Source organism: Henckelia pumila, chromosome 3, assembly GCF_033568475.1.
Source record: "Henckelia pumila isolate YLH828 chromosome 3, ASM3356847v2, whole genome shotgun sequence".
In the NCBI taxonomy this organism is placed as follows: Eukaryota; Viridiplantae; Streptophyta; class Magnoliopsida; order Lamiales; family Gesneriaceae; genus Henckelia; species Henckelia pumila.
The window spans coordinates 138959713-138985955 of record NC_133122.1 but is presented as its reverse complement, the minus strand read 5'-3'; the positions used below and the strand labels follow the sequence as shown (position 1 = coordinate 138985955).

At 36.8% G+C, this 26243-nt stretch overlaps 5 protein-coding genes across 6 annotated transcripts; 3 read left to right on the top strand and 2 right to left on the bottom strand.

The window, feature by feature from the left end:
* Positions 1–6216: 6216 nt before the first annotated feature.
* Positions 6217–7690, top strand: LOC140889615 (uncharacterized). Its single transcript, XM_073297331.1, has 2 exons — positions 6217–7309; positions 7602–7690. Exons 1-2 carry the CDS (start codon positions 6217–6219, stop codon positions 7688–7690), a joined length of 1182 nt encoding a protein of 393 aa, XP_073153432.1.
* A 1668-nt stretch (positions 7691–9358) lies between these two features.
* Positions 9359–11725, top strand: LOC140887442 (xylan O-acetyltransferase 1-like). The gene is made up of 5 exons (XM_073294688.1): positions 9359–9742; positions 9948–10119; positions 10669–10868; positions 11090–11248; positions 11323–11725. Exons 1-5 carry the CDS (start codon positions 9432–9434, stop codon positions 11666–11668), a joined length of 1188 nt encoding a protein of 395 aa, XP_073150789.1. The 5' UTR covers positions 9359–9431; the 3' UTR covers positions 11669–11725.
* A 35-nt stretch (positions 11726–11760) lies between these two features.
* On the bottom strand, positions 11761–15474 carry LOC140887441 (importin subunit beta-1-like). 2 transcript variants are annotated; one of them, XM_073294687.1, is made up of 3 exons: positions 15243–15474; positions 12245–14669; positions 11761–12157 (listed from the first exon to the last, which is right to left on the bottom strand). In XM_073294687.1, the coding sequence occupies exons 2-3, from the start codon at positions 14662–14664 to the stop codon at positions 11953–11955; spliced, it is 2625 nt and encodes an 874-aa protein (XP_073150788.1). In that variant the 5' UTR covers positions 14665–14669; positions 15243–15474; the 3' UTR covers positions 11761–11952. The 2 variants fall into 2 exon arrangements, with proteins under 2 accessions (XP_073150788.1, XP_073150786.1); XM_073294685.1 differs by having other exon boundaries at positions 11762–12157; positions 12245–14698.
* A 2690-nt stretch (positions 15475–18164) lies between these two features.
* Positions 18165–19591, top strand: LOC140888419 (nudix hydrolase 15, mitochondrial-like). The gene is made up of 4 exons (XM_073296094.1): positions 18165–18396; positions 18711–18853; positions 18953–19072; positions 19161–19591. The coding sequence occupies exons 1-4, from the start codon at positions 18207–18209 to the stop codon at positions 19383–19385; spliced, it is 678 nt and encodes a 225-aa protein (XP_073152195.1). The 5' UTR covers positions 18165–18206; the 3' UTR covers positions 19386–19591.
* Positions 19538–22514, bottom strand: LOC140888418 (uncharacterized). Its single transcript, XM_073296092.1, has 4 exons — positions 22229–22514; positions 21320–21576; positions 20920–21066; positions 19538–20534 (listed from the first exon to the last, which is right to left on the bottom strand). Exons 1-4 carry the CDS (start codon positions 22389–22391, stop codon positions 19722–19724), a joined length of 1380 nt encoding a protein of 459 aa, XP_073152193.1. The 5' UTR covers positions 22392–22514; the 3' UTR covers positions 19538–19721.
* Between the last annotated feature and the right edge of the window lie 3729 nt (positions 22515–26243).

Here is a 26243-nt window from a genome sequence, read left to right as displayed (position 1 = left end):
TTCGCACCTATGAGATGGAGTTGGAAGCCGAAGATGACTCGAAAGGTAAATCTATTGCTTTTCAAGTATCTAATAATGTTTACAATGATTTTGCTGAAGTTCAACAGGAAGTAAAGGATTCTGATCTTGAGGAAAATTCTATTGCCTTGATCTCGAAGAAATTTACTGACTATCTCAAGGTAATGAAAGAGAAGAAGGATGTGAAAAGTGCACAATCCTCAAATTTTCCTAGACTGACTACTTCAGAGAAGCCTCAAAAACCTACTGCTACTCGAGGACCTCGTCAAAGGTATTATAGTAAGGTTCAGTCCTCAAGCAAAAATTTTGATAATCTTCAATGCAGGGAATGTAAGGGATATGACCACTATGCTTATGAATGCGCAAATCGCCTTCGGAAAGGTATGAATGCTTCTCTGAGTGATGATGATTCTGAAGAAGAACAAGAAAAGGTTGAACAGGAAGATCTCATATCTTTTACTGCTCTACTGGAGAGTAAGAAAAATTTTTAGATTAATCCTCTTGGTGTTGGCTCCGGTGTTGCAACACCTTGACGCAACACTATTCAAAAATCTGTTTGTTTTGTTGCTTCTAACCTTGACAATTCCAGCAATCATGAAGAACAGGTAGCTGATCCTTATACTCTGGAAGGTATTCAAAAACTCTATGAAGAGTTATACAGTGATTGGAACAAGAGTAATCAGTTGAACACAACTCTTACAAAAGAGAATACTAAATTGAAAGCTGCTGTGGCTAGACTGAAAATTCTCATGAGTAAGAAAGATATGGAATTAGGGTTGCTAAATTCTGAACTTGAAAGAGCAAAAACAACACTTGATAAATTTAATTCCAGTTCGAGCAAACTTGATTCCATTTTGACTATGGGTAAGAATGATAAGTTTGGACTTGGTTTTAAAGAAAGTGTTTTTGAAACTGGTGAATCTTCCAAAACACCAGTGTTTGTGAAAGAAGGTAATGATTTCTTGAACCATTCTTTAATTGCCTTGAAAGGTAAGAAACCCATTGTTGAGAAAAATATTTCTGTCCCAAAGCCGAAACAATGGAAACGTCCTTTTGTGTGTCATTATTGTCTCAAACCTGGCCATATCAGGCCTTTTTGTCGAAAGTTGAAGAATGACTATGTTTTGTGGGAATCTAAGCAAGTGTTGTCCCCCGTGTTGCACAACACTAAGAGCAACACTGGCAAAAAGAGGCCCACTGTGAAGAAAGTTTGGGTTCAAAAGCCTGATGTCAGATGTTTTGTTATTTATACTTCTTTGAAAGCTAATACTGCAGGTAATTGGTATTTTGATAGTGGAAGTTCACGACACATGACAGGTTTGAAAGATCACCTCACTGACTACATTGAACAGAATTGTGGTAGAGTGACCTATGGAGGAGGTGCAAAAGGAAGGATTGTTGGCAAAGGAACACTCAATGTGGAAGGGTTTCCAAAGCTTCACAACGTCTTACATGTTGAAGGACTTAATGCAAATTTAATTTCAATTAGTCAACTGTGTGATGATGATTTGCATGTGAAGTTTGATAAAAAAAAAAATACTTGTGAAGTTTTTGATAATGCTAATCATTGTGTTATCACGGGTACACGATCAGTGGATAACTGCTACCAACTAGGTGAAGAATTGGCATGTAGACACTCAAAGATTGATGAGTTTAGTCTATGGAACCAAAAACTTGGACATGTGAATTTCAAGACCCTAAAGAATCTGAGTAAGTTTGAAGCTGTCAGAGGTCTTCCAAATCTAAAGACTGGTGTTCCATATGTTTGTGGTGCATGCTAAAAAGGTAAGCAAACCCGTGTTGCGCATCCCGTGTTACAACACTGTGGGACAACACGGTGTCTTGAACTTTTGCACATGGATTTGATGGGACCCATGGAAGTCGAAAGTTATGGAGGTAAAAAGTATTCTTTGGCATGTGTTGATGATTTTTCACGTTTTATATGGGTAAGGTTTCTTAGAGAAAAATCAGATACTTTTGATGTGTTTAAGAAGTTGTTTACCAAGATTACTAACCTACATACTTTGACTGTAGCAAGAATCAGAACTGATCATGGAAAGGAATTTGAGAACTCATCTTTTTCTTCTTTGTGTGATAAGAAGGGCATCTCACAGGAGTTCTCAGCCCCAAAAACTCCTCAACAGAATGGAATTGCTGAAAGAAAGAATAGGACGTTGCAGGAAATGGCTAGAGTGATGATGAGCTCAAAAAATATCTCCAAAGGATTTTGGGCAGAAGCATTGAACACAGCATGCCATATTTCCAATCGGGTTTATTTGAGAAGTGGTTCTTCAATGACTTCCTATGAGATTCTCATGGGAAAGAGACCAAATCTTAACTATTTTCATATATTTGGCTGTGTGTGTTATGTTTTGAATGATAGAAATCACCTAGCAAAATTTGATTCCAAGAGTGATAAGTGTTTGTTCCTTGGTTATTCTACTAATAGTCGTGCATATAGGATGTATAACCTTAGGACCAGAACAATGATGGAATCCATTAATGTTGTTTTTGATGATGGTGCAGATCTCAAAGGAAAAACTGCTGAAGATGATGTTGAAGGCTTGCTGGAAATTCCTCCCGAAGAACACAGTGTTGTCCCAGATGTTACAACACCAAACACAACACTGGTTCCTTCAGAATTTCATGAAAAAAATTCCCAAAATAATGAGGAAGCTGAAATGATTACTGAAAAGAACCTTCCAAGCAAGATACAGAAGAATCATCCTTCATCACAGATTATTGGAGATGTGCATGGAACAAGGCAAACTCGAGGTAAGGATAAAGTTGACTACCGCAAGATAGTTGGTTTAGTATGCATGAGTTCCGTGTACTCTCAGGTAATGCATTCCTGTTTTGTCTCCAATATTGAACCCAAGAATGTCAATGATGCTTTGAATGATGAATTTTGGGTAAATGTCATGCATGAAGAACTTGAACAATTTGTCCGAAATGATGTTTGGTTTTTGGTTCCACCACCTGATCATGGTAATGTTATTGGTACAAAATGGATTTTCAAAAATAAAATCGATGAATCAGGAAACATCATTAGGAACAAATCAAGGTTGGTTGCTCAAGGGTATACGCAGGTTGAGGGGGTTGATTTTGATGAGACCTTTGCTGCTGTTGCCCGCATTGAGTCAGTCCGACTATTGCTAGCTATTGCATGTCATATGGGTATAAAAATTTATCAAATGGATGTGAAGAGTGCGTTTTTGAATGGTATTTTGAATGAGGAAGTGTATGAGAAGCAACCCAAAGGCTTTGAGGATCCACATCACTTGGATCATGTTTACAAGTTGAAGAAAGCACTCTATGGTTTGAAGCAAGCTCCACGAGCATGGTATGGTAGGTTGACCGAGTATTTACTCAAAATTGGCTTCAAACGAGGTGAAGTTGACAAAACCCTTTTTATTCAAAAGGCCAAAGGTGAAATTCTTATTTTTCAAGTATATGTGGATGATATTATCTTTGGTGCATCTTCTCAAAAGCATGTTGATAATTTTGTTGAATGCATGTCTTCTACTTTCGAGATGAGCATGGTAGGAGAGTTAACTTTTTTCCTTGGATTGCAAGTTAAGCAAACAAATGAAGGAATTTTTCTTTGTCAAAGTAAGTATGCAAAGAACTTGGTGAAAAAGTTTTGCAAAGAGAATGTTAAGAACATGAAAACTCCTATGGGCTCGAGTGAAAAATTAGGAAAAGACAGTGTTGCGGCTGGTGTTGACAACACCATGTATCGCAGCATGATAGGGAGTCTTTTGTATTTGACTGCTAGTCGTCCTGATATCATGTTCAGTGTGTGTTTATGTGCTAGATACCAATCTGATCCAAAGGTAACCCATTTAAAAGCTGTTATGAGAATTTTGAAATATGTTTCAGGTACATTGGACTTGGGATTATAGTATACAAGGGAAACAACCACTAACCTTGTAGGTTTTAGTGATGCCGATTGGGCTGGTGATGTGAATGATAGAAAGAGCACTACGGGTGGGTGTTTTTACCTTGGCAATAATTTGGTCTCATGGTATAGTCGTAAGCAAAATTGTGTGTCACTCTCGACTGCTGAATCTGAATATGTGGCAGCCGAAAGTTGTTGTTCACAACTTCTTTGGATGAACCAAATGATTGAAGACTATGGTTTTAAGAGTGAACCCCCCATTGTTTATTGTGATAATTCGAGTGCTATTGATATATCAAAAAATCCAGTTCAACACTCACGCACAAAACACATTGACATTCGTCATCACTTTATTCGAGATTTGGTAGAAAAAGGTATGATTCAAATGGAGTTTGTTGGAACCAATAACCAATTGGCAGACATCTTTACTAAAGCATTAGATCATGAGAGATTTTCAACTCTTCGAAGGTCTCTCAGCATGTGTGCATTATAATCCCTTGCATGTGTTGTCTTCGGTGTTACAACACTACCGACAACACTGTTGTTTTTCTTGTCATGCATTTTTAAGGTTTTTAGACATTCTGCACTCATTCTGTTTTATGTGGTGTTTAAATCTCTGTTTTGTTGATTCAATCGATGCCAAGTTTTTCTGCAAACTGTTATTGAAACACACTGGCCCTTGCAAAATAGACTCTGACTAAACCACTAAGTAGTTGAGGGATGTAAATGTATTCCATGTTCTTGTTCCATGTGAAAGGTGGTTTCGCAAATTCAGTGTCATAATCTTTTATGAAGTTTGTTGACCAATGTCATAAATATGAACTTTATCCAAATTGGAAGAAAATGGAAAAAGCTACCTAATTGAGTCCAATGAAGACTGTTCGATTAGTGTGAAAGCTACCACTTCTGAAATTTTCTTTATCAAGGGTAATCAAGTGTGTATGTCTCAAATGTTTTTTGAAAAACTATGGTGTTGGAGTTGATGTTGGCAACACGAGAGGCAACACTACACTCGTCAAACATATTGTTCTGCTTGTGATTGCATTTTTATTTTATGTTACACTCTGTTTAGGCATAAAATAGGTCATGCATATGCATTTTTGCTCATAAGGTTCTGTTTTTGGGTAAGGTTCTAAATAGACGAATTTTGATGATTTACCCTATGTACTAAAAAATTGAATTTTCGTGATTGATTTTTGGTTCAGTGGAGTTAGGCTGATGTGGAGGTAATTCTGGAATATTTGGATTGAAATATTTATCTCAGATTATTGCCTTAATTATGGGATTTTATCTCTTTAATCTCGGTTTTTAATTTTTCATCCGTTAGGAAAGTTACCGTTGTAACTGAAGAGAGATCAGGGATCAGGGTAATTATGGGTTTGTTAGGATTTTGTTACCGTTTGAGATAAGGACTCTATAAATATTTTTTTATAATCATCGGGCATTATCATCTTTTCTCAATTTTTTGTTCCCGATTGCTTTTCTCTGCGAACCCTACCCTTCTCTCACTCTCAAATTTTCGTTCAATGGCAAGATTTGATCCACAGGATATTCGAAGTGAGATGGGCCACAAAGCGCCTGATGTTGCTGCTGGTGTTACAACACCAGAAAACCCATCTTTCACTCCTTCTCTGCCGATAGTTCCAGTACCAATGGAACCTGTTCCTCTTGCTGTTCTCATGCCTGGAGAACCAAGGAACGCAATTGATGTGGAAAATCTTCCTGATTTCTCTGTTTTGAATAAGGTTAATCCTCCTCCACCGATGGCACGCCGATCTAAAAGGCAGGCAGGTTACAACCCAGACTTTACTCAGTCCAAGTGTTTTTACAAGGGTCCACGTATATCTATGGCTGAAGAAGACCGCAGCTCCGGTGATGATTCTGATGATGCCAACTATGAATTTGTGGCAAGAAAAAAACCCTCTAGTTCTGCTGCTGCCTCTGCCTCCGCTCCAACTGTTGAATCCGCTTTTGAAAGTGATGATTCAAAATTTTTTGATGAGGTTCCTCCGAAGGACACTCCAGCAGCTACTGTGCCTCGAGCAAATGCTGATTCTGATGAGGATGTCACTTTGGCTCAAATCCTAGAGAGCCTCAAGCAAGGGAAGACGTCATCTTTTGTTCCTCCCTCTGCTCATCTCTCCAATGATGAGCCTGATGCAGAGATGATGGAGGAGTTTGCACAGGGCAAAGCACACCATGTTTCCTCCTCTTCCTCCTCTACTGATTCTGCTGCTGACTCTTCTGATAAGAGTGCGGATATTGGATAAGAAAAAGACTCTGAGGATGTTTCCAGCATGGATGCTGATGAAGACCCTCTGGATCAAGAGGATGTTTCTGCTGCTGCTGCCAGTGTTGCTGTTGGTGTCGTCAACACCACCGACAACACTGTTGATGAGGAATATGACATGGATGCTGCCCATTCCCTCACATTTTACTCTGGTGATGCTGCTGCTACTTGGCCTCTTCTCGCTCATAGAGGACTTCTGGATGAAAGGAACATAGATGTCCGATCATATGATAGGTACAATTTGATCGATTTTTTAAAGCTTAGACAGCTTTATTCTACTGTGGTTGTTGTGATATCCTACTGTAAGAGGGTGATTCTGGAGTTTTACGCCAACTTAACATCGAGCATTGAAGATCCAGAGTCTGCAAAGTATGGCTTGGTGTATCTACGGGGTCGGCTGTTCGAGTTCACTCCAGCCGTGATCAACTCTCACTACTCAACCCCAGATGTTGATGAAGGAAATCCTCCAGAGATCAACGAAGTGATTACTGTTCTCACTGGAGGTATGGTCAAAAAGTTCTCTGACCATTTTTCTGCAGCCAAGCTCACTTCATTTTATTCTGCGCTACACAAGATAGCTGTGAGGAATTGGACGCCCTCCTCCAACTCCACCGTTATCACCAGACCACAGGCGATCATTCTATATGCCATTGGGACTGGGAGTCATTTTAATTTTGGGAGGATGGTATTCAAGACAGTACTCCAGTTTGCTAATGGAGGTCTCAAGTCTACCAAGCTGCCATTCTCATCTCTGATTTATGGCATTTTGGAATCTCAGGCATTCATTCGCAATATTACAGAAGATCTCACTGATCAGCCTGAGATTTTGAAGTTAGCAGCTGGTCTTCTAAAGGGGAATCGCGTAATGGATTTACCCTGGACTGCCACTCCTACTCCTGCTGGTGACATGGATGGTGTTGCCCCCGATGTTTCCAACACGGGAGACAACACTGAAGAAACAGTGCCTACTCCTACCTCCCTGGAATTCACCACTGCCACCATTCAGCTGCTGATGACTCGTGCCGAGGAAAAGATTGCTCAAGCTCAGGAAGACATTGCCTTCTATCGCACGGTCTTGGCTGATTGTCGGCGACAACTTGGCATTTCTGGCCAAACAGGGGGAGATAATGCACAAGATGAAGATGAAGCTGGTCCATCTGGGACTAAGGATGATGAGAATGAAGCCTCTGATCAAGATAGCTCTGATAGTGATCAAATTTAGATTTTGTTTCTTCTCTCATCCTTTCTTTATTTTATTTGCTTCATTCTGATTTTAATATAACTGTTTTTATTCGTTCTAGTTACGTGCCTTATTTGCTCATATATGTGTTAACTAGACTAACATCTTATACCCCACTTATGTTCTGATATACGAATTAAAGAATCTCATAGGTATTTGCTCATGTTATCCACCGTGTTACGACATGAAGGATAACACTTCAGGGGAAAACTTTAAGATTCAGGGGGAGAAGAGTTTTTAACTCAGGGGGAGTTTATAAGTATCTCATACTTGTGCAATGTGTTGTCCAAAAATCAAAAAGGGGGAGATTGAAAGGAATGTTATTCCTTATATATTTCGGCCCCAATTAACTGGAAATTAGAAGATTTTGCTTTCTAGACAAGATAAATTATTTGGTAAATATTCCATGTATATCTCGAATATGTTAAAGATATATTTGCCAAAGTTTAAATCATATCGTGATAATGTGATTATTTGATAAAATATAATTTGGTATTATCATGATTTGATTTCTATGTATTGATAGAGTTTATTTTCTACTAAAAGATTGTTATCTATTGACTCTATCTAAGGAAATCTTCAAAGCTTGGATGATTATCTATAAAAGAAGATTTTCCACGCACAAGAAAGTGAAGAGGGCTTCAGACGAAAACTACTCTGCGCATACTCTGAAGAATTCGAGTGAAGATCTTGAAGAATTCTGAAGCAAGTTTTGCAACCATCGTTGTTGCATGTTCCCGTGTTGCCGTTCATGTTGAAGACATCAGAGACAACACTGTGGGAATAGTGTTGTTCGAAGATCTTTACTGTCTCTTCAATTTAGGCCACGGGAGTTGCATCCAATAGTTTTTATACCTTCTCGTATTTTAGGATGCAAGTTTGATTTCTCAACGTGTTGAGAAATTTAGTATTTAATGACTTTTCGTAAAATCACTAGGATTGTTTTGTAAGACTGCTCTTACTTTTACTAGTGATATTTAGCCCTAAGGCACCTGCACGAGTTTTATACTCGTGCAAAATTTATTACTTGTGTTTTTATTTACACTTTAAATTTCCGCTGCACTGTGTTGTTTTTGGTGTTACGACACGAAGTACAATACTGTCTTATTTTACATAACAACCACGTACACCGTTTATTTCAAAAGAGATTAATGTTCCGACACATTGTTGATCTTGGTAGAAGAAGATCAAGAACAGATGCGGCTGTCACTCATCCAAAGTAGCCAGCATGCCATACGTCATGACATACCCGAAATTGAATAAGTTGATGGAAAAAAAAGGAAATTTCATGATCGAGAATAATATTGGATCCAGCTAAGATCAAGTGTGTTGGTAAAACTAAAACAAGGACGATGGATTCTTGGTGCATGTTAACAACGCCGCCGGCCATGCACTTGAAAACATGATCACGTACGTTCAATGTAATTAAGCTAGCTATTTTCTTGTTCAGGTTTCATAATACATTTATATGTTTATGTGCTAAGTAAGTTTTGGTTCCAAAATTTTGGGATGAGTTTGAGGAAATTGTTTTTATATGATAATCGAATAAAGTAACTCAAAATCTAACAGTGTTAAACCTCAAAAGTCAAAACTATTATGCAACATGACAAGAACAATTCGCTCACATTTAATGGAAACGAAATCTGACCTAAGAAATTATACTTTTTGCACTAATACATGGCAGATAATAAAATATGCCCCCTAAGGAAGCCCATGCACAAAGCAAAACAAAATTTTTTTTAAATGGAAACAGCAAGTTTAGGTAGAATTGATTGCATGCGGGCCAAGAATCAGATGCACCAGATATATGAGGCATCATAATCGGCAAAGCTTGGTGTTGCAAATACTAATGCCATTTTCATACCAGGCCACTTACTTACATGAATATGAACTCCATCAAGTACAAAAATTCTGACACCAAAATCTGCAACTCTTCCTCATTCCTAGTTGCACTACTTTCACTATCCTTTTTGGGGGTCTTTATGTTATTCACCGAAGATACAACATTGATCACTCTCCGATGGCCTGCCTTCCGAATGTTCCGAGAGTACAAAAAAGCCAATTTTCTTGAACAAATCAACGGCAATCTAAGCGAGGAAGAGGAGATAGAATTGTCACCAGAGAGCTGTGATTTGTCACAGGGGAAATGGGTTTTCGATAATGTCAGCCGGCCTCTGTACAAAGAAGACGAATGTGCTTACTTAACTTCACAGGTCACTTGCATGAAGAATGGAAGAATGGACACACTGTATCAGAACTGGAGATGGCAACCCAATGACTGTTCTTTACCCAAGTAACCACTCATGAGTATATCCCATTATGTAGTCTATACACACACGCGGGTGCGCGCACACACACATATATAATTTGAAATTTTTCATTAGATTGGTTTTGGTCCATCCAGCTGATGTGCTTTTGCTTTTTGAGGACTACTTTTTTAGTGTTGATTTTTTACAAGTGATTAACTTCAAGAATGTATTGATAATTGGTTGGTTGAGGTTCAAAGCCAAGTTGTTCTTGGAGAAACTAAGGGGAAAAAGACTTCTGTTTGTGGGAGATTCAGTGAACAGAAATCAATGGGAGTCCATGATTTGCTTGCTCCAATCTGCTATTCATCCCGCCAGGGCAACCTGGAAAATGGGAGCCCCTTTCTCTGTTTTCTCAATTCAGGTTAGGCTCTCCATAAGCTAAAATGGGACCGAAAGATTTCAAATAATTGTATTTTCTTTCAGTCTTACATAACTAGTAATCTTTCTGTTTATTTGTGTACAAAATATTTATTCATATTGTCGGTCGATCAATTATTAGATACCCTTAAAAGCTAGGGCCTACAGTATTTTCTATCTCAACAAATTGAAGTTTTGACAGGTGGCGGGGTTCTATGTCTAGGATTTTTGGACTTGTATGGTTTGATCCACGTTAATTAGTTTTTTATTACAACGTTGGGGAGTTGATTTATTTATTTATTTTTTGTTCACCTTTACACGAGTTCTAACACTTGTCTGATTTCTCTTCCTCAAAAAGAGAAGAAAGTTTTTGTTACTTCATCCAAGTGATGATGATATTGAGGCCTCCTTAATTCTCATTTCGTACTGAACATACTTGTAGACATGACTTAATAAGTTACAGTACTTAATTTGATTTTTCATTTTTCTTTTACCCTTTTGCAATCTAGTAACTTGAGTTTAGAGAGTTTAGCATTGGATTTGTAATGTGTAGGATTATAATTCGACGATTGAATTTTACTGGGCGCCATTCCTGGTCGAATCAAATTCAGATTATCCAAGAAATCACAGCATATCCCAAAGAATAATAAAGGCAGAATCCATTGACAAGCATGGATTCCACTGGAAGAGTGCAAATATTCTAGTCTTCAATACTTACATATGGTGGATGAATAGCCGCACCATTAAACTCCTGTAAGTATCGATAATACTTCATCAAATAACCCAGAAACAATGTTTGTTGAATGTTGATATCTCAAACATTTGTTGTCAAACACACATTCAACAAACTTAATAAGGGGGCAACAGGTTTCCACAACTATCAGGTTAAATATTATGAACTGACGCCTTGTTTATGTTGGTCGTTTTTATACGATCATTCCTTGGGAATTGGAATTTTTGGTTTCGTGGAACAGAAAAGGGTCATTTGATGAAGGATCAATAGAATACGATGAGGTTGAACGATCCCAAGGATATGAACGAGTTTTGACAACATGGGCTAGGTGGCTGAAGCAAAATGTTGATCACAAGCATACCTCAACGTTTTTCATCACCATGTCTCCAGTCCATCAACAGTTATTTCCCCTAAATCCTAATGTATGTTGGATTCATAAAGGTGAGACTGAAATGATGCAACGTAAATATGCAGGAGCTTAAATTGGAACGATCACAATGAGATTGCTTGTGCTAGAGAGACGACTCCAATCTTTAACACTTCTATGGCATTAGCAGTGGGCACAGACAGACGGTTGCTTGACGTTGCAAGAAATGTGATCAGGGCAACAGAAGTTCCGGTGACCTTGTTAGACATTACTACACTATCCGAGTACAGAAAAGATGCACATACCTCAGTTTACACCATTCGCCAAGGAAAGCTTTTGACACCCGAGCAGAAGGCTGATCCAGCTAAATTTGCTGATTGTTTGCATTGGTGCCTTCCAGGGGTGCCCGACACATGGAATGAGTTGATTTATGCCTATATTATCAGATCTTGATGCAAAGAATATGTACGAATGTTTATTGATGTACAGTAAACAAATCGATAAGCAAGAAAATACCATTAAATTAATGGTAATTGCAGATTTATAATAAATGAAGCATCAAAACTTGTGACACAATTAAGCATATCAGATGAGTTTTTTGTTCGTCATTTCAGTTCATCCACATTGAACAAAACTCGAGTGTACATGACCTTGACTCACACCTTCGTGAGTACACAGACAACTCAACTTAAAACACAGAAACATATAAGGCTCGGATGAAAATTGAGACACAATGCTCAGCCATTTACAGAAAATGCACGACCAATCATCCCTTGTGTCCATGCGGCTGTTTCTTTTAGCTGTTCATCATCCGACTGAAGGCACTCGCCTAATAATTCTGCGCAGAATGAACAATCCTTGAACAGTGCCTTAATATTTGAGCCCAGTGCATCTGCTACGTCACCCAAAACTGCCACCGCTGCTTTTGTTACACTCTCATCCCTGTGAGTTTAAAAGTAGTAGCATTAAAATGCCAAATAATACTGATAATGATTGGTATAGATGTACAAACGAATTTAGTCAATATACCTCTGTTTGTCTTTGGCAACCAAATCGATGAATTGCAGAAGATGAGGAGCATATGGTAGCATGAGCTCAGCCTTCGAATTCTTGAATCCCTGGAGAATTCCCGAGTAACCCTCGAAAATACTGCGTCTGAGTAGGTTGCCGTAGTCCATCATCTCTTCATCAGTGTAATCCATCTGAGCACACACTTCTGAGGCGCTCTGCATCATTGGTAGTACATAACTGATGTACTTCTCAAAATGTTCACTGATTGCAAGAGCAATGTCACCAAAGCAAGAAAATATGGCAGGCTTAACTGAGCGGTGTAATTCAGCACTGGAGAGATCCTTTAGCAGAAGTGTCATAACCCCATCACAATACGGCAAGATCTTTTCATCCAATGCACGGGAAATGTCACCAACAACCCCAACTGAAATGGCGCAAACCTGATATTCCTCAAAATTTTGCAAACCCATCTCTAGATATTTGTAGAACTCTTGCATGTACTTCCCAAACTCTGGCCCGGTGGCATAGGCCAGTGCACCAATAGCAAGCATAGCTTCTTCATGAACTGTAGAACTACGGCAAGCGAAAACATTGAGGAAAAGTAGCATGATTTGATCAGCCACCTGTAATATTATGGGCTTAGTTTCATCTGCACTGCTTAGTTTTTGAATGATAACCTGAAGCACACCACAGAGAGAGGCTTGTAAATCTCCTTGCTTTTCCCTGTCATCAGACGATAAAATTTGAAGATTTAAAGTTTGTTCCAACTTAGACATGACAACAGGGAGAAGTTTGGCAATGATCTGAGATGTCTCAACGAGGTTCGAACTCCTAACAACCTCGTTCAGTGTTTCATAAGCAGAAGATCGGAGTTTAGAGTCACTGCCATCAGTCCGATCGGCTGCAGTGATCAGAGAAGTCATGATATCTGGAATGTAATGTGTGAGAAGGGAAGAACTTGGCCCAGCATCCTCGTACCCCTGAGCAAGAAAATAAATAGCTCCACAAACCTTCTCAGCCACATGTGGAGCATCTTTTATACTTTCCAACAAGACAACCAAAATTTTCTGAAGGTTAGCAGGTGTGATTACAGAGAAACCACTAGCCGGTGAGTGCAGCAACTCAAAGATACGACTAAGAGTCCAAGCAGTTGTATCTTTCACATGGCTGTTTTCATCTGTCATCGCATTGAGCAGGAAATCTAGCCCAGCATTCACCATGGGGGATAGCTTCTCAATGCTTGGTCCTTCAAGGATTGAGCCAAATGCATATGTAGCGGCTTCCCGTGATCTCCAGTCAGTTTTTGATATGTTCGTTTCTACAAAAGGCATCACCAGAGGAACAACAGCATCCCCTACAGTCCTAGCAACAAGACAAAGGCACGTGCCACCAGCCATGGCAAGATTCCAAATCCCATCATCTTGGTCTTGGTCCTCATCCTGCTTAAGTAGAGTTTCTAGCAGCATAGGCACTAAAGTGGGAAGTGCTTTTTCAATAAAATGAGAGTGGGGAGCACTAGAATCACCACTCTCGGGGACTTCGTAGTCTTGAAGCTCTAATTCTTCATCACAAATGGAGCTCCAGAACTCTACTGCTTGAAGGGCAACAGCCTCCTCATCTCCTTTGACTGCATTAGATGTAAGCTCAAAGATCTTTTGCATATAAGGTTCAAGTACCTCATAGTATGTAGATGCAATGGAAACTAGACACTCAAATGCAGCCTGTCTGATTTCTGTCTCTTTTGCCAATGCAGCATCACATGTCACCTTCATGATATAGTTCCTCTCCATCTCATTTTCAAAGTTGGTTCGAGCAAAATCGAGGGCATTCAATAAGGCCCTAGTTGCAGCCAGACGGACTTCCGGGCTTTGCTCTGAAACATTCATTCCTTGAACAACAGCTGTTAGAACAGAATTGACTTCATCCTGAACGAGATCTTCGTGGGATATCTCCTCACACACATAACCAAGAGATTCAAGTGTAGCCTGTTTCAGGGATGCAGGTTTATCTGGTTGAGTCATATTGGCAAGCAATGAACCAACAAGTTCCGGCCATTCTTTCCGGGGAATTTCAATTGAAGCTATCTTTGCAATTACTTGGGCAGCAGTGTGACTAGCTTCCTGAACAGCAGATCCAAGGGTATTCAACAGAGAGCTCTTTATCTGAGATTTAAATGTGTTGTCAATTGCTATCCATTGTTGAACAAGGTGATCCTTTGTCGCAGCTTCCTTAGCATCCAATGAGTTCTTAAGGACAATACCAGCAAGTCTTCGAGACTCAGTGGGTTTTCCATCATTGGAAAGTTCAACAGACAACGATAGCAAAAATCCCGGCAAGTTTTGATCCCGGAACTGACCAAGAGTATTTTCTGCCCCAGTTCGAACATTTGCATCAGGTGATTGAGCAGACAATAGAAACTGGGTGATCTCCAAAGCCATTTCTCCTGAACTTAGTAAGTCAATATATGAAATCCTGAAATTTACAAGAGATAATAGAAAAAGTGACAAACTTCTGATAATAATAACAACACAAAATTCGATGAATAAAACACCAAAAACAAACAACATAGGCCAATCACATCATGTTCTTCCCCCAGAAATGGCTAGGGCGAAAGACCCCAAAATCTGTTTCTGCCTTTAATCAACCAAAAAAAATTAAATGGGTCAACAGAATCCAATCATTTCTTAATCTCTACCCGAATAAAACGAACAAAAATTTCTTGTTTGAAACAATAAATACAATCAATCACAATCCGAGCTCAAACCCTGAACTTTAGCTTCAAACACGTCAAAGTAAACATCTAATAAATAACCTAACCAGCTTAAAACACAAATTTCAGAACCACCACAATCACGAGAATGAAATGGTACACATAAACAAACTCCAAAACTAAGCATACAAACTGTTTTAATCTAAAATCAATCACGACCGCCATAAACAGATTGGAACATTTCGCAAAATTAACTCACATACAGATAGATCCAAAGTCAAAATTACAGTATACAAACACGAGTACCTAGCTAAAGAACAATAACAAAATCCCTTCACCGAAACTGCAGCAGCTAGGGTTTCTCCCTCCTCTTCTTTGCTCCCCCACCAGTTTCCAGGTGAAATCTGCGACCGGTACAAAACTTTCTCCGCTCGAATCGATCAGAAAAAATCCAAGTATAGATTAGGAAATGAGTAAATAAATCTTCCGATTGTGAAAAAATGAAAATCGGTGCAGACTGTGGAGAGAGAGGGATTTCGAATGGCGAGAAGAAGCGGGAGCAAGTGGGGGTGTGACGTTTATTGAAAAATCATTCAAAAAGCAACGGGCAGCGGTACAGCTGCCCGTTCTGCCCGACCTTGGCCAACTCGAAAAACCCTAAAAGCTATTGAATTCACACGTGGGGAACAGGGATGAAAACACTCGGTTGGGCTGGGTTATGAAATCGGGCATTACGATTTGGGCTTATTTAATTTGGACTCCTTCACATTTGGGCCTAATTAAAAATCCAACAGTGAGAGAGAATAATAAAATGCTACTTATTAAACTTTCTCCTGTCCCAACTTTTATTTAATCTATTTTTTTAAGGTATTATTTAATCTAATTTTAATATGATCAAAATTTACGATTTAGAAAATGTTCACATAGAAAAGTTGTATATTTGAATTTAATGTCAGGAATTTAAATTAGTTCTATTAGTATTAACTATTAAGGGAGTGGTTGCAAATTGTGTTTTTAAGTGATTAAATTTATATTTATAGATTAAGAAAAGGAGGGGACTTGAGAAGTTTGTGATGTTTAAAGATAAAAATTATGGATGGCAATGTGTCAGGTTTGCATTAAATCCGCCCCAAAGGGACGGGTCTAGAGGCGCCTAAGAGGGTCCACAAACGGGTTCGGTGCGGGTTCCGGTTTGGCTAAACCCGTCCCGGACCCGTCTCGCCAAAAAATATATATATAAATTTAAAATGTATATGTGTATATATATATATATATAAATATATGTGTAATATTAATAATATATACTTATATTTTTATATTAAATAATTAGTATTTTATCCATAATTTAAGTGTATAATATTATTGGATTGAAATGATTTTATTTTATTATGATATGTTTACATAAAAAAATATATCATTATAATATTTTTTTGGTTAATAATTATTAATTAATTACAAGTTGATAGATTTAATTTGTGAGAATATTTTTTTTGTCTTAAATATTATTAATATATATATTTGAAATTAAATTTAATCATTTTTGTTAATTTTTAAACTTTTAAATTTTTAATTTAATAAATTTAAAATTATTTAATTTTTTGGTGGGTTCAACAAGTCTAATTCAGATTAGAGCCGCTAGATTTACGGGGCGGGTCCTCGATTTAACCAAACCCGCCCAAGACCCGTCCGTTGTCATCCCTAATAAAAATGCAAATGTGACATTTTTTAACTTAAAGTATTGGATAAATAAATTATTTTCTTAATATTTTTTTAATAAATTAACAAAATACCGTTGTTAGAGAAATCATATCTTTCTTCGTTTATTTGAACGAATGCAAAATTTCGATGAGACCCAAAAAAACAAAAAAAAAAAAACAAAAAATTGGGTCAAGTTCACAGAAAAATTTCTATTTATTTATCAGAATACCATAATCAATTTTGAAGGATGACATGAGATTATATTTGAGATTTTACTTTAATTATATCGAAGCAAAAGCAAAATCCGAGATTGTGAAACACCAAAAACTGCTTTTTAAAGTTTAAATTGAATAATTATTTTATTTTTTTTGAGAAATTGCAAACAATCTCTAAATACTATGAAAAATTATTAGCAAACCTAACGAATGATTTTCACACTAAAAATAAATAAATAAATAAATTTCATTCTATATGAAAACATTTTCTAACCAAAAATAAAAATATGTTTTTCGATCAATTCAATCTATTTTTTGGGAGAAAACTAAGAATATAAAAGTATTTTCATGAATATGATCTAAATTTGATAATGAAGCCTCCATTTATAATAAACTACTAAAGCGATTCACCAAATATTTTTGGGCTTCAAATTAAGTTTTTTTTTAAGCATTCAAATTATGTTTTCACAGTTGGTACGTATCTCAGAACACGATTTATCAAATTCCAAAATCCATCACGAGTGTTTTTTTTTTTTAAATATAAAATAAACTAAAAATAAAAATAATAACCACCAATCCGTACAGAAAATATTTTAAAAAAAATTAAAATTTAAGAACATTGACCTTTATGTGTTATCTACAAAACCTATTCCACAATTATCATAGTCATTATCGAATTTACATTAATTTTTCAACGGGGTGAATGGAGCATATATTGATACATAGCCGGATTCACATTTAAGTCACAGCGAGTAATTAAATCAAGGCTAGCTACATCAAGCAAACCTAACCAAATTTCCGAAAGGGGAGCATCTTTATATTTTTTTAACGTGAAATTAATTAACTCACAATGACTATTTTTCGATATGCTTCAGTAAACTAGTTTGAAAAAGTTTTGGTAAAGAGAATCAAACTCATAATTATTGATCAAACGTGTCTATCTATTATACCAACTGAAACATCTTACAGTGTTGGAATCAACCGGAGAAGAAAATGCTGGGAAGGAATTTGGCCTAAACAACTTTAATTTTGAGCAGCTAGATCCTCAGCATTATTAATCAATCTCACATTCTTTTAAACTTGCCCCCACAACACGCAATGCATGCCCAAACATTATACAGCATTATACATATAACTATCTCTCTATTATTTTATATATATGTTTCAAGTTGTAATGTCACATTACATATAAGATTCCCATTCCAAAAAGTTATTGTGACTTTGAATATGGAACATTTTCTTCCCTTTTTTCCTTTGGAATATATGCATGAGAATTTGGAAACTATATCGAAATGAGATAGAAAGGGAAGTAAATGTTATGGTAGTTCTATTGTAAGTTAATTATATACTAAGGAATATGGCCGAATGTGAAATCCTCCATGATCGACTGAAAGAGAAGCTAATAGCCGGCGAAAATGGAGTTCATCACCCCGCGGTTTTGCCCCGGAACAAGAGAGCAGCGGTTTTGATATGCTTATTTGATGGAAAAGATGGAGAGTTGCGCGTAATTCTGACTAGAAGATCCATGAAATTGTCGTCTCATCCAGGTATGTACATTAACATTATTATTGTTTTACGGGGAAAAAGCTGATTGAATATGCATGTTTGATTCGAAAGATGAGACGACGAAAGATAATATTCGTAGCACTTGATAATATGAAAACCAAAAGTGTAAATGGTGCGTGACTATTTAGTTAAGGTGATCTTTGTTGCCTCATCTGGAAATATTTTATGTTTTTTGACTTGAGCGTGAGAAGTCGTCAAAAGTTAAAAAAACACTACCACCGGACTCCGACTATGTCTCAGGAACTCGAACTTTTGGATAAGTCAAGTGTCTTGTTTTGTTGAATAACTTGTGTAGGAGATGTAGCTTTGCCTGGTGGGAAGATGGACGAAGGCGATGCAGACGACAGCGCCACTGCATTAAGAGAAGCTATGGAGGAAATTGGATTGATGCCGAATCTTGTCCAAGTGGTGGCCAACCTAGAGCCGTTTATCTCATCGGTACACGCATTTTCGCCACTCTTGTTTTCTGTAGCATGCAGTAACAAATACTCAGTACGATGCTGATCCAATGCATGCATTTCCTAACAATATGCGCAGAATCTACTGAGTGTGGTGCCAATAGTAGGGCTACTGTCTAAAGTGGAAGAGTTCGATCCCGTGATTAATGAAGATGAAGTTGATGCCATATTTGATGCACCACTGGAGATGTTTCTCAAGGTTAGAGCCAACTCCAATGCCCTTCTCATGGACGACCTACTTATTCTCAGACAATCATAATTTGTCTTGTACTTATTACATGTTGCAGGAAGATGGTCGGCACAGATGTGTAGAAAAACAGTGGGGAAAGTGGAAATACGCTTGCCATCTATTTGATTTTCAATCGGATGAAGGGAGGAATTTCATTATAGGGGGGCTAACTGCAAGCATTCTAATTCAAGCTGCCTCAATCATCTACCAAAAGTCTCCATCTTTCAACCAAAATCTTCCAGATTTCAGTCAGTTACAATGGGCCTTGAACTCTACGATATAGCCACAGATATGCATGACTCTATAGTTGAAATTACCGATAAACAAACAAGGAGACAGTAGATAATAAGAGCTGTTACTCAACTTTACTGCATGAAATTTAACTTTCACGAGCACGCAATGTATATTGTTTAAATTCTTCAAGAAAATAAATAGCATTGGAGGATTAAAAAAAAAAAAGAGTTCGCTCAGTGATAAAGAATCCCAGTTTCCAGGTATGATGATTTTCACTAAGCGACAGGAAAAATAGAAATAACTCAATTATCTACATCAACCATCAAGAAAAGCAAAGGCTTTTGGTGCGTTTCTTATATAGTATTCTCCACGATTCGAAGATGAACTACTCAAAGTGTTCCCAATTCTGAGTTACCTTCGTATCAGAAGATGGCACATTATAAGGGTCAGAATGTGTCACAGGGCGAGAGGGAGGGTGTGGTGCTGAAGGTGTATAGGGAGAGTTGGAATGTGGCGTGGGATAAGGGTAGGGATTATGCGCCGCAGTGGATGGGGAAGTATATTGCCCAGGATGAGGAGCCGAATAGGACATAGGAGTCAGAACAGTAGCATATGGCATTTGATATGGGACGAAATGTGGCTCTGCATAGTTGGAATAATAGGAGGAATATGGGTGGGCATAATAGCCAGAGTATGCCACTGGATAAGGGCTGGAATGAGGTTCAGAATAAGGGTTAGGATGTGGTGTGGAATAAGTGTACGAATGTGGCACAGAATAAGGGTTGGAATGTGGTTCGGGATAATGGTTGGAGTGTGGGTCGGGATAATGATTTGAATGAAGCTCGACATGTGTGTCGGAATGAACTTCAGGATAAAGGTTGGAATGTTGTGGTGCCACAGAAGTGTTGGGGTGCGGCGCCACTGAAGGATCCAAAGGCGGTGCCTGGGAAGGTAAAGGGGCAGGGGATGAGGATGGGGATGGGGATGGGGCAGAAGGTGGCACGGGATGAGACGTGGAAGGCGGCACTGATTGAGGGGCAGGAGCTGGTGCCGGGGGAGGAATGTTCGAACTTCCAGAATCAGGTTCAACTGTCCCTGGAGTGCTTATAGACTCTGTATTATCAACATCGCTAGTGATACTCGAGTTTTTTGATTTAAGGATGTCCATCGTATCCACCAAGCTTTGGACACGGCGCACCTGCACAGAATATAATTTAAATTAGGATGATGTTACCCTTTCTCAATTAAATTGTTCTGACGGTAGCAACAACATTGCATCTTGAAAGTTCGGTGTGATTGAGTAATTGACATAAGACCAGTGAGATGGAAAGAAAAGATTTAGAGTCCTTTAAATAAGATCAAAGCCATACAGTGATATATCACTCAGTAATCAACTATGAGAAGAGGGATGAAAAGATAAGCAAAGCAAGAACACACAAGGAAACCATAAAGCTTGGTTACCAGTTGCAGCCAAAATTTCTTTAAACCATTGGGCAGGACATCCAAAAGAAAAAGATAGAAAGAAAAGAAAAATATGTATGCATCATACAAAATATGAGAGAAGATGTCAAGAGAATACTAACCTCCTGTTTTCTCTGAACTTTCCCTTCTCCTTCAGCCTCAATTCCGTCCAATTTGAGCAACTGCCTCATAAGCATCTCAGTCAAATAAAGAATATCCTTCACATCAACCTTGGTTCCACTATCCACAACAACTTTCAGCGCAGAAACCTGTCCTAGTTTAACAAAAAATCCACGTCATATTGCATCCATAGTTAATAGATACGCCCAGACACGAGCTGTGCATTTACTTTACATGTAATTAATTTTTTTCGTACATTTACATTAAAGCATATAAATCCTTTGCCTCGAACCTTGATGTAATATGTATGATATTCATGTGCCTTAAAGGCCTCTTGCTTAAATAAAACATAAGGTACTAAACACTAAAGAAGAAAGAGGAAACCTAGGAGAAAAGGTCAACCTTTTCCAAGAGCTTGTCAACCTCCTCCCGAACTTCAGCAACAGCAGCAACTCCTGTTGAGATTGCACTAGTTTCCTTCACTTCTTCAGGGATTTTCTGTCCAGAGGACAGGTCATCAACAAGTGACACCTTCGAGTTGTTCTTCACACCGGCAGTCTGCAAGTTATCATCATCTGCTTTTTCTATACCCCTGAACAAGAGTTTAAGTAGTTCAGACTTCAAACCCATTTTTTGAACAGCCACGGATTTCAGATGACCTGCAAAAGTATCCCAATTATACAGATATGGCAGTGGGGCCGATATTTATCAAACAAAACAAAATTGAAAAAGAGATGGCATCTGATTTTTCACAAGGTACATAAAAAGCAACTAAAATACTAATTTCCACTATTTTAACATCTGCATGTTTCAAATAAAAAAAAAAAAAAATCTGCATAAGAATCGGAAAAACATAAGTCAGACATGCGTCACATTTTAGATATAACCACTGAAAAACAATAAATACCTAAACTTCTATGACAATTAGAGCATCCAAAACAAACACAAATAAATTCAAGTCCAGATCTTTTCCAAATTGAACGTAAGTCATACTTCATACATGGGAAATAATCTCCTTAATAAACTGAAGCAATTAAAATCTTTCCACGGTGACTTTCTATCAAAAGTCATAGCCAAAAATCCAAGAATAAAAGGATCCAACCTTAAGCAATACATCAGCGTGAATTTAAGACACCAATATGTAAGAAACATAACGAGAAATCCATAAAACCAGTCAACTTCCAGCAAAACTATTGCTTTATTCATCATCATTCATGCACAAAAAAACCTTAAACAACAAATCAACAACAAACACGTAATTTCTTTATTCACCAAAATAATGAACAAAATAAAAACAGAAACGAAAAATACCAAAGCTGGAATCAAAGGGCACAGACACTTCACACCCATTATCCCCATGTGAAACCTTGATGTTAATCATCGTAGGAATGTGATCAGGCCCCAATCCCGGTCCGATTTCACCGTTTGTCTCCCCGTTTCCGGGGATTGGATCCGAACCCTTTACTGGCCTCATTAGAGAAAAGGGTTTTGGCGCAGAGTGGAGAATTGGGGGATGAATTTTCGTGGCGAGCAAAATTTTGAGGGCCGGGGTTTCGTTTGAACGATGGAAAAATGGGGTCGTTTACTTTGGCCAAATTGCTGTGGTTCCACCAAAAGTCGTGGAAGCGTTGAGATGTCAACCAATGCGATTTTTAGGTCAACCTTCACTTTCGAATTTTATTTATTTTGTTTTTTAGTTCAAAAAAAATACTGATAAAATAAATTTGTAATTGTTGTGATTCGTTATTATAGAACACAACAGAATTTAAAATTTTTAATAAGTATTTTGTTAGACAAAATATTTTTAGATGGCCTATGAATCAAGCTCAAATCTCGCATACGGATACGATGCATATAAGTTTATTTACCTTGTTGAGTTTGAATACTTTGATTCCAATTATTTTGAGATCAGTGAAAACAATTCTTCTTATATCTGGTTTACGAATAATCAACTTGAAACTCGATTTGGTATTTTTCGTTATTGAGATTAAAAAATGCCAACCTTTGAAATTGGGTTTGGGCGTCGGTCATTGTATCAGTGGAGTACTTTTCGAAATTTGATTCTCATACGTATTTACATATAAGAATGTAAACGAGCCGAGCCGAGCTTTTGAATGTTGAAGCTCGGTTCATTTATAAACAAGCCGAGCCCGAGCTTATTTAACGAATATATTCATGGCTCACGAGCTTATTCGAGCTTTTATCGAGTCTAAACGAGCTTAATATGTTTAAACTATAAATTTAAATATTCATTAAATTAATTTAAAACTAAATTATATATTTAAAAAAATATAATATTATTATTAAAATTTGTAATTTTATTTTAATAAATTAGTTTTTATAGATTTTTCAATATTTTTCATAAGTAAAGTGTAAATTTATAAATTAAATATCAATACTATTATTTTTTCGTCTAATAGATAACTTACGAGATTGTTAACGAGACTGTTAACGAGCATGTTCACGAGCTAACGAACCGAATATTGTAAAGCTCGAGCTTGGTTCGTTTGCCTTAACGAGCCTCATTAAACGAGCCCGAACGAGCTTTTAACGAGCCGAGACTCAAACAGTTCGCGAACTGTTCGTCTCATTTACATCTCCATTTACATAGAGATATAAATTATAATTACATAAATAGATTTTAAAATAAAATAGATATAAATAGACTGATGACTTGTTATGTAAGACTAGGATTCTTGGTTTAATTTATCCCTCGAGTTTGAACTTTGAACTGATTTCCCCTTATCATCAAAATCTGGATCAAAGATCAAGTGAAATGACGGGGTAAAATAAATTTATTTTTCTTTTTTAACTGATAAAATAAATTTATAATGTGCATTTGGGATTTCCCAAGTTATAATTTATCGATTATAAATTTTAATTATAAAGGATCTTGGGAAAATTTTATGTCAGGTTAAATAAGTCCGAGTTGGATACAAAACTTAAAAAAAGTACTTTATTAAATAATTTATTAAAATATTTATCTCAAAAAGACACAAAATAGCTTATTATTAGATAATGAAAATAAGATTAAAAAAATTATTTTTATTTTAATAAATAAATCATGGTAGAAGTATTAAAAATGTTATTTTTGGCTTATAAAATTTTGATGAGCTAAACATTTCAATTATCAAGAGAAAAGTTAGATAAAACTCATGATTTATAAGTTATAATATAATATCAAAATGTCAAATTTAGAATGAGATATCATATTTGAGATTTCATTATAATTAATCTTTCACGTTATCGTCACATTTTTTTAAAAAAATAAAATAAAAATTGTTGTGAAAAAGTAAAAATTTATGGTAAAAAGTAAAAACTCCAAAACTCAAAATATATCAAACTCTACCCTTCACAATATTTTTCTCTCTCAATTCAATTGTGTATTTCTTCACAAATGAAAAGACCTATTTATAGATCTCATTTGGAGATTAGTCCAAAAATTAATATATAATCATCTACATCATCACACACTAATTTTCAACATTTTACAACTCAATATTCAACATTCAACTCTAATATATATATATATATATATATATATATATATATATAATATTTTCAACACTCCCCCTTGTGATGATGATAGTGATATGATGACTGTCTTTATTACGTGTTTTTGTACTACCTCGTTAAAAACCTTACTAGAAAAAACCCAGTGGGATAAAAACCATAGCAAGAAAAATAGAGTGCAGCCACATAAACTCCCCCTCATGTTAACACGAGTGATTCTTCACATATTCCGTAGATTGCGCATCTCAATGTTATATATATGTTTTCTGAATATTGCCGTAAGAAGCGCCTTTGTGAAGAGGTATGATGAGTTGTCACTTGATTGAATGTAACAGATATCAATATCTTTATTCTTCTCAAGCTCTTGAGTGTAGACAAAGAACTTTGGGGGGATATGTTTTGTTCTGTCACTTTTGATGTATCATTCTTTCATTTGAGCAATACATGCAGCATTATCTTCATACAACGTCATAGGATTCTTGTCTACTGATAATCCACAAGAAGTTTGGATATGTTGTGTCATTGATTTTAGCTAAACACATTCACGGCTTGCTTCATGTAGCGCAATAATCTCAGCGTGATTTTATGAAGTTGTTACGACTGTTTGCTTCTGTGAACGCCAAGAAATCACGGTGCCTTCACGAGTAAATACATATCCGGATTGGGAACGTGTCTTATGTGGATCAGATAAATATCCAGCATCAACATAACCAATGATACTTTGATTGGTGTCTTTTGAGTACAAAAGTCTCAAATCTGTCGTTCATCGTAGATAACGGAATATATGTTTAATTTCGTTTCAGTGCCTCTTTGTTGGATATGAACTGAATCTTGCCAATAAATTTACTGCAAAAGATATATCAGGTCTAGTGCAATTTGCAAGATACATAAGGGCACCAATGACACTTAGATATGGTACTTCTGGACCAAGAATAACTCTATTATCTTCACATGGACGAAAGTGATCATTTTCTATGTTTAATGATCTTACAACCATTGGAGTACTTAATGGATTTTATTTATCCATATTAAAAAGTTTAAGGATCTTTTCTGTATAATTTGCCTGGTGAACAAAAATTCCACATTCTTTTTGTTCGATTTGCAAACCCAGACAATACTTGGTTTTTCCAAGATCCTTCATTTCGAATTCTTCCTTCAAGTACATCATAACTTCTTGAATTTCTTTATTCGTTCCAATGATGTTTAAATCATCAACATATACAGCAATAATTACACATCCGGATGTTGTTTTCTTGATGAAAACACAAGGGCATATTGGATCATTTACATATCCCTTTTTCATCAAGTGCTCACTTAGCCGATTATACCACATTCGGCCGGAATGCTTCAACCCATATAATGATCTTTGTAATTTTACAGAATAAAATTCTCTGGGTTTTGAACTTTGTGTTTCAAACATCTTAAATCCTTCGGGGATTTTCATGTATATATCACTATCAAGTGATCCGTATAAATAAGTTGTAATAACATCCATAAGACACATTTCAAAATTTTCAGATACTGCCAAACTAATCAAATATCGAAATGTAATTGCATCCATAACAGGAGAATACGTTTCTTCATAATCAATTCCAGACATTTGAAAAAAACCTTGTGCAACAAGTCTAGCTTTATTTCTGACTATTTCATTTTTCTCATTTCGCTTTCGAATAAAAACTCATTTGTATCCAACAGGTTTTACACCTTCAGGTGTGAGGACTATAGGTCCAAAAACATTATGTTTATTTAGCGAATCTAATTCAACCTGGATGACATTTTTCCATTTGGCCCAATCGGGACGAGTTTTACATTC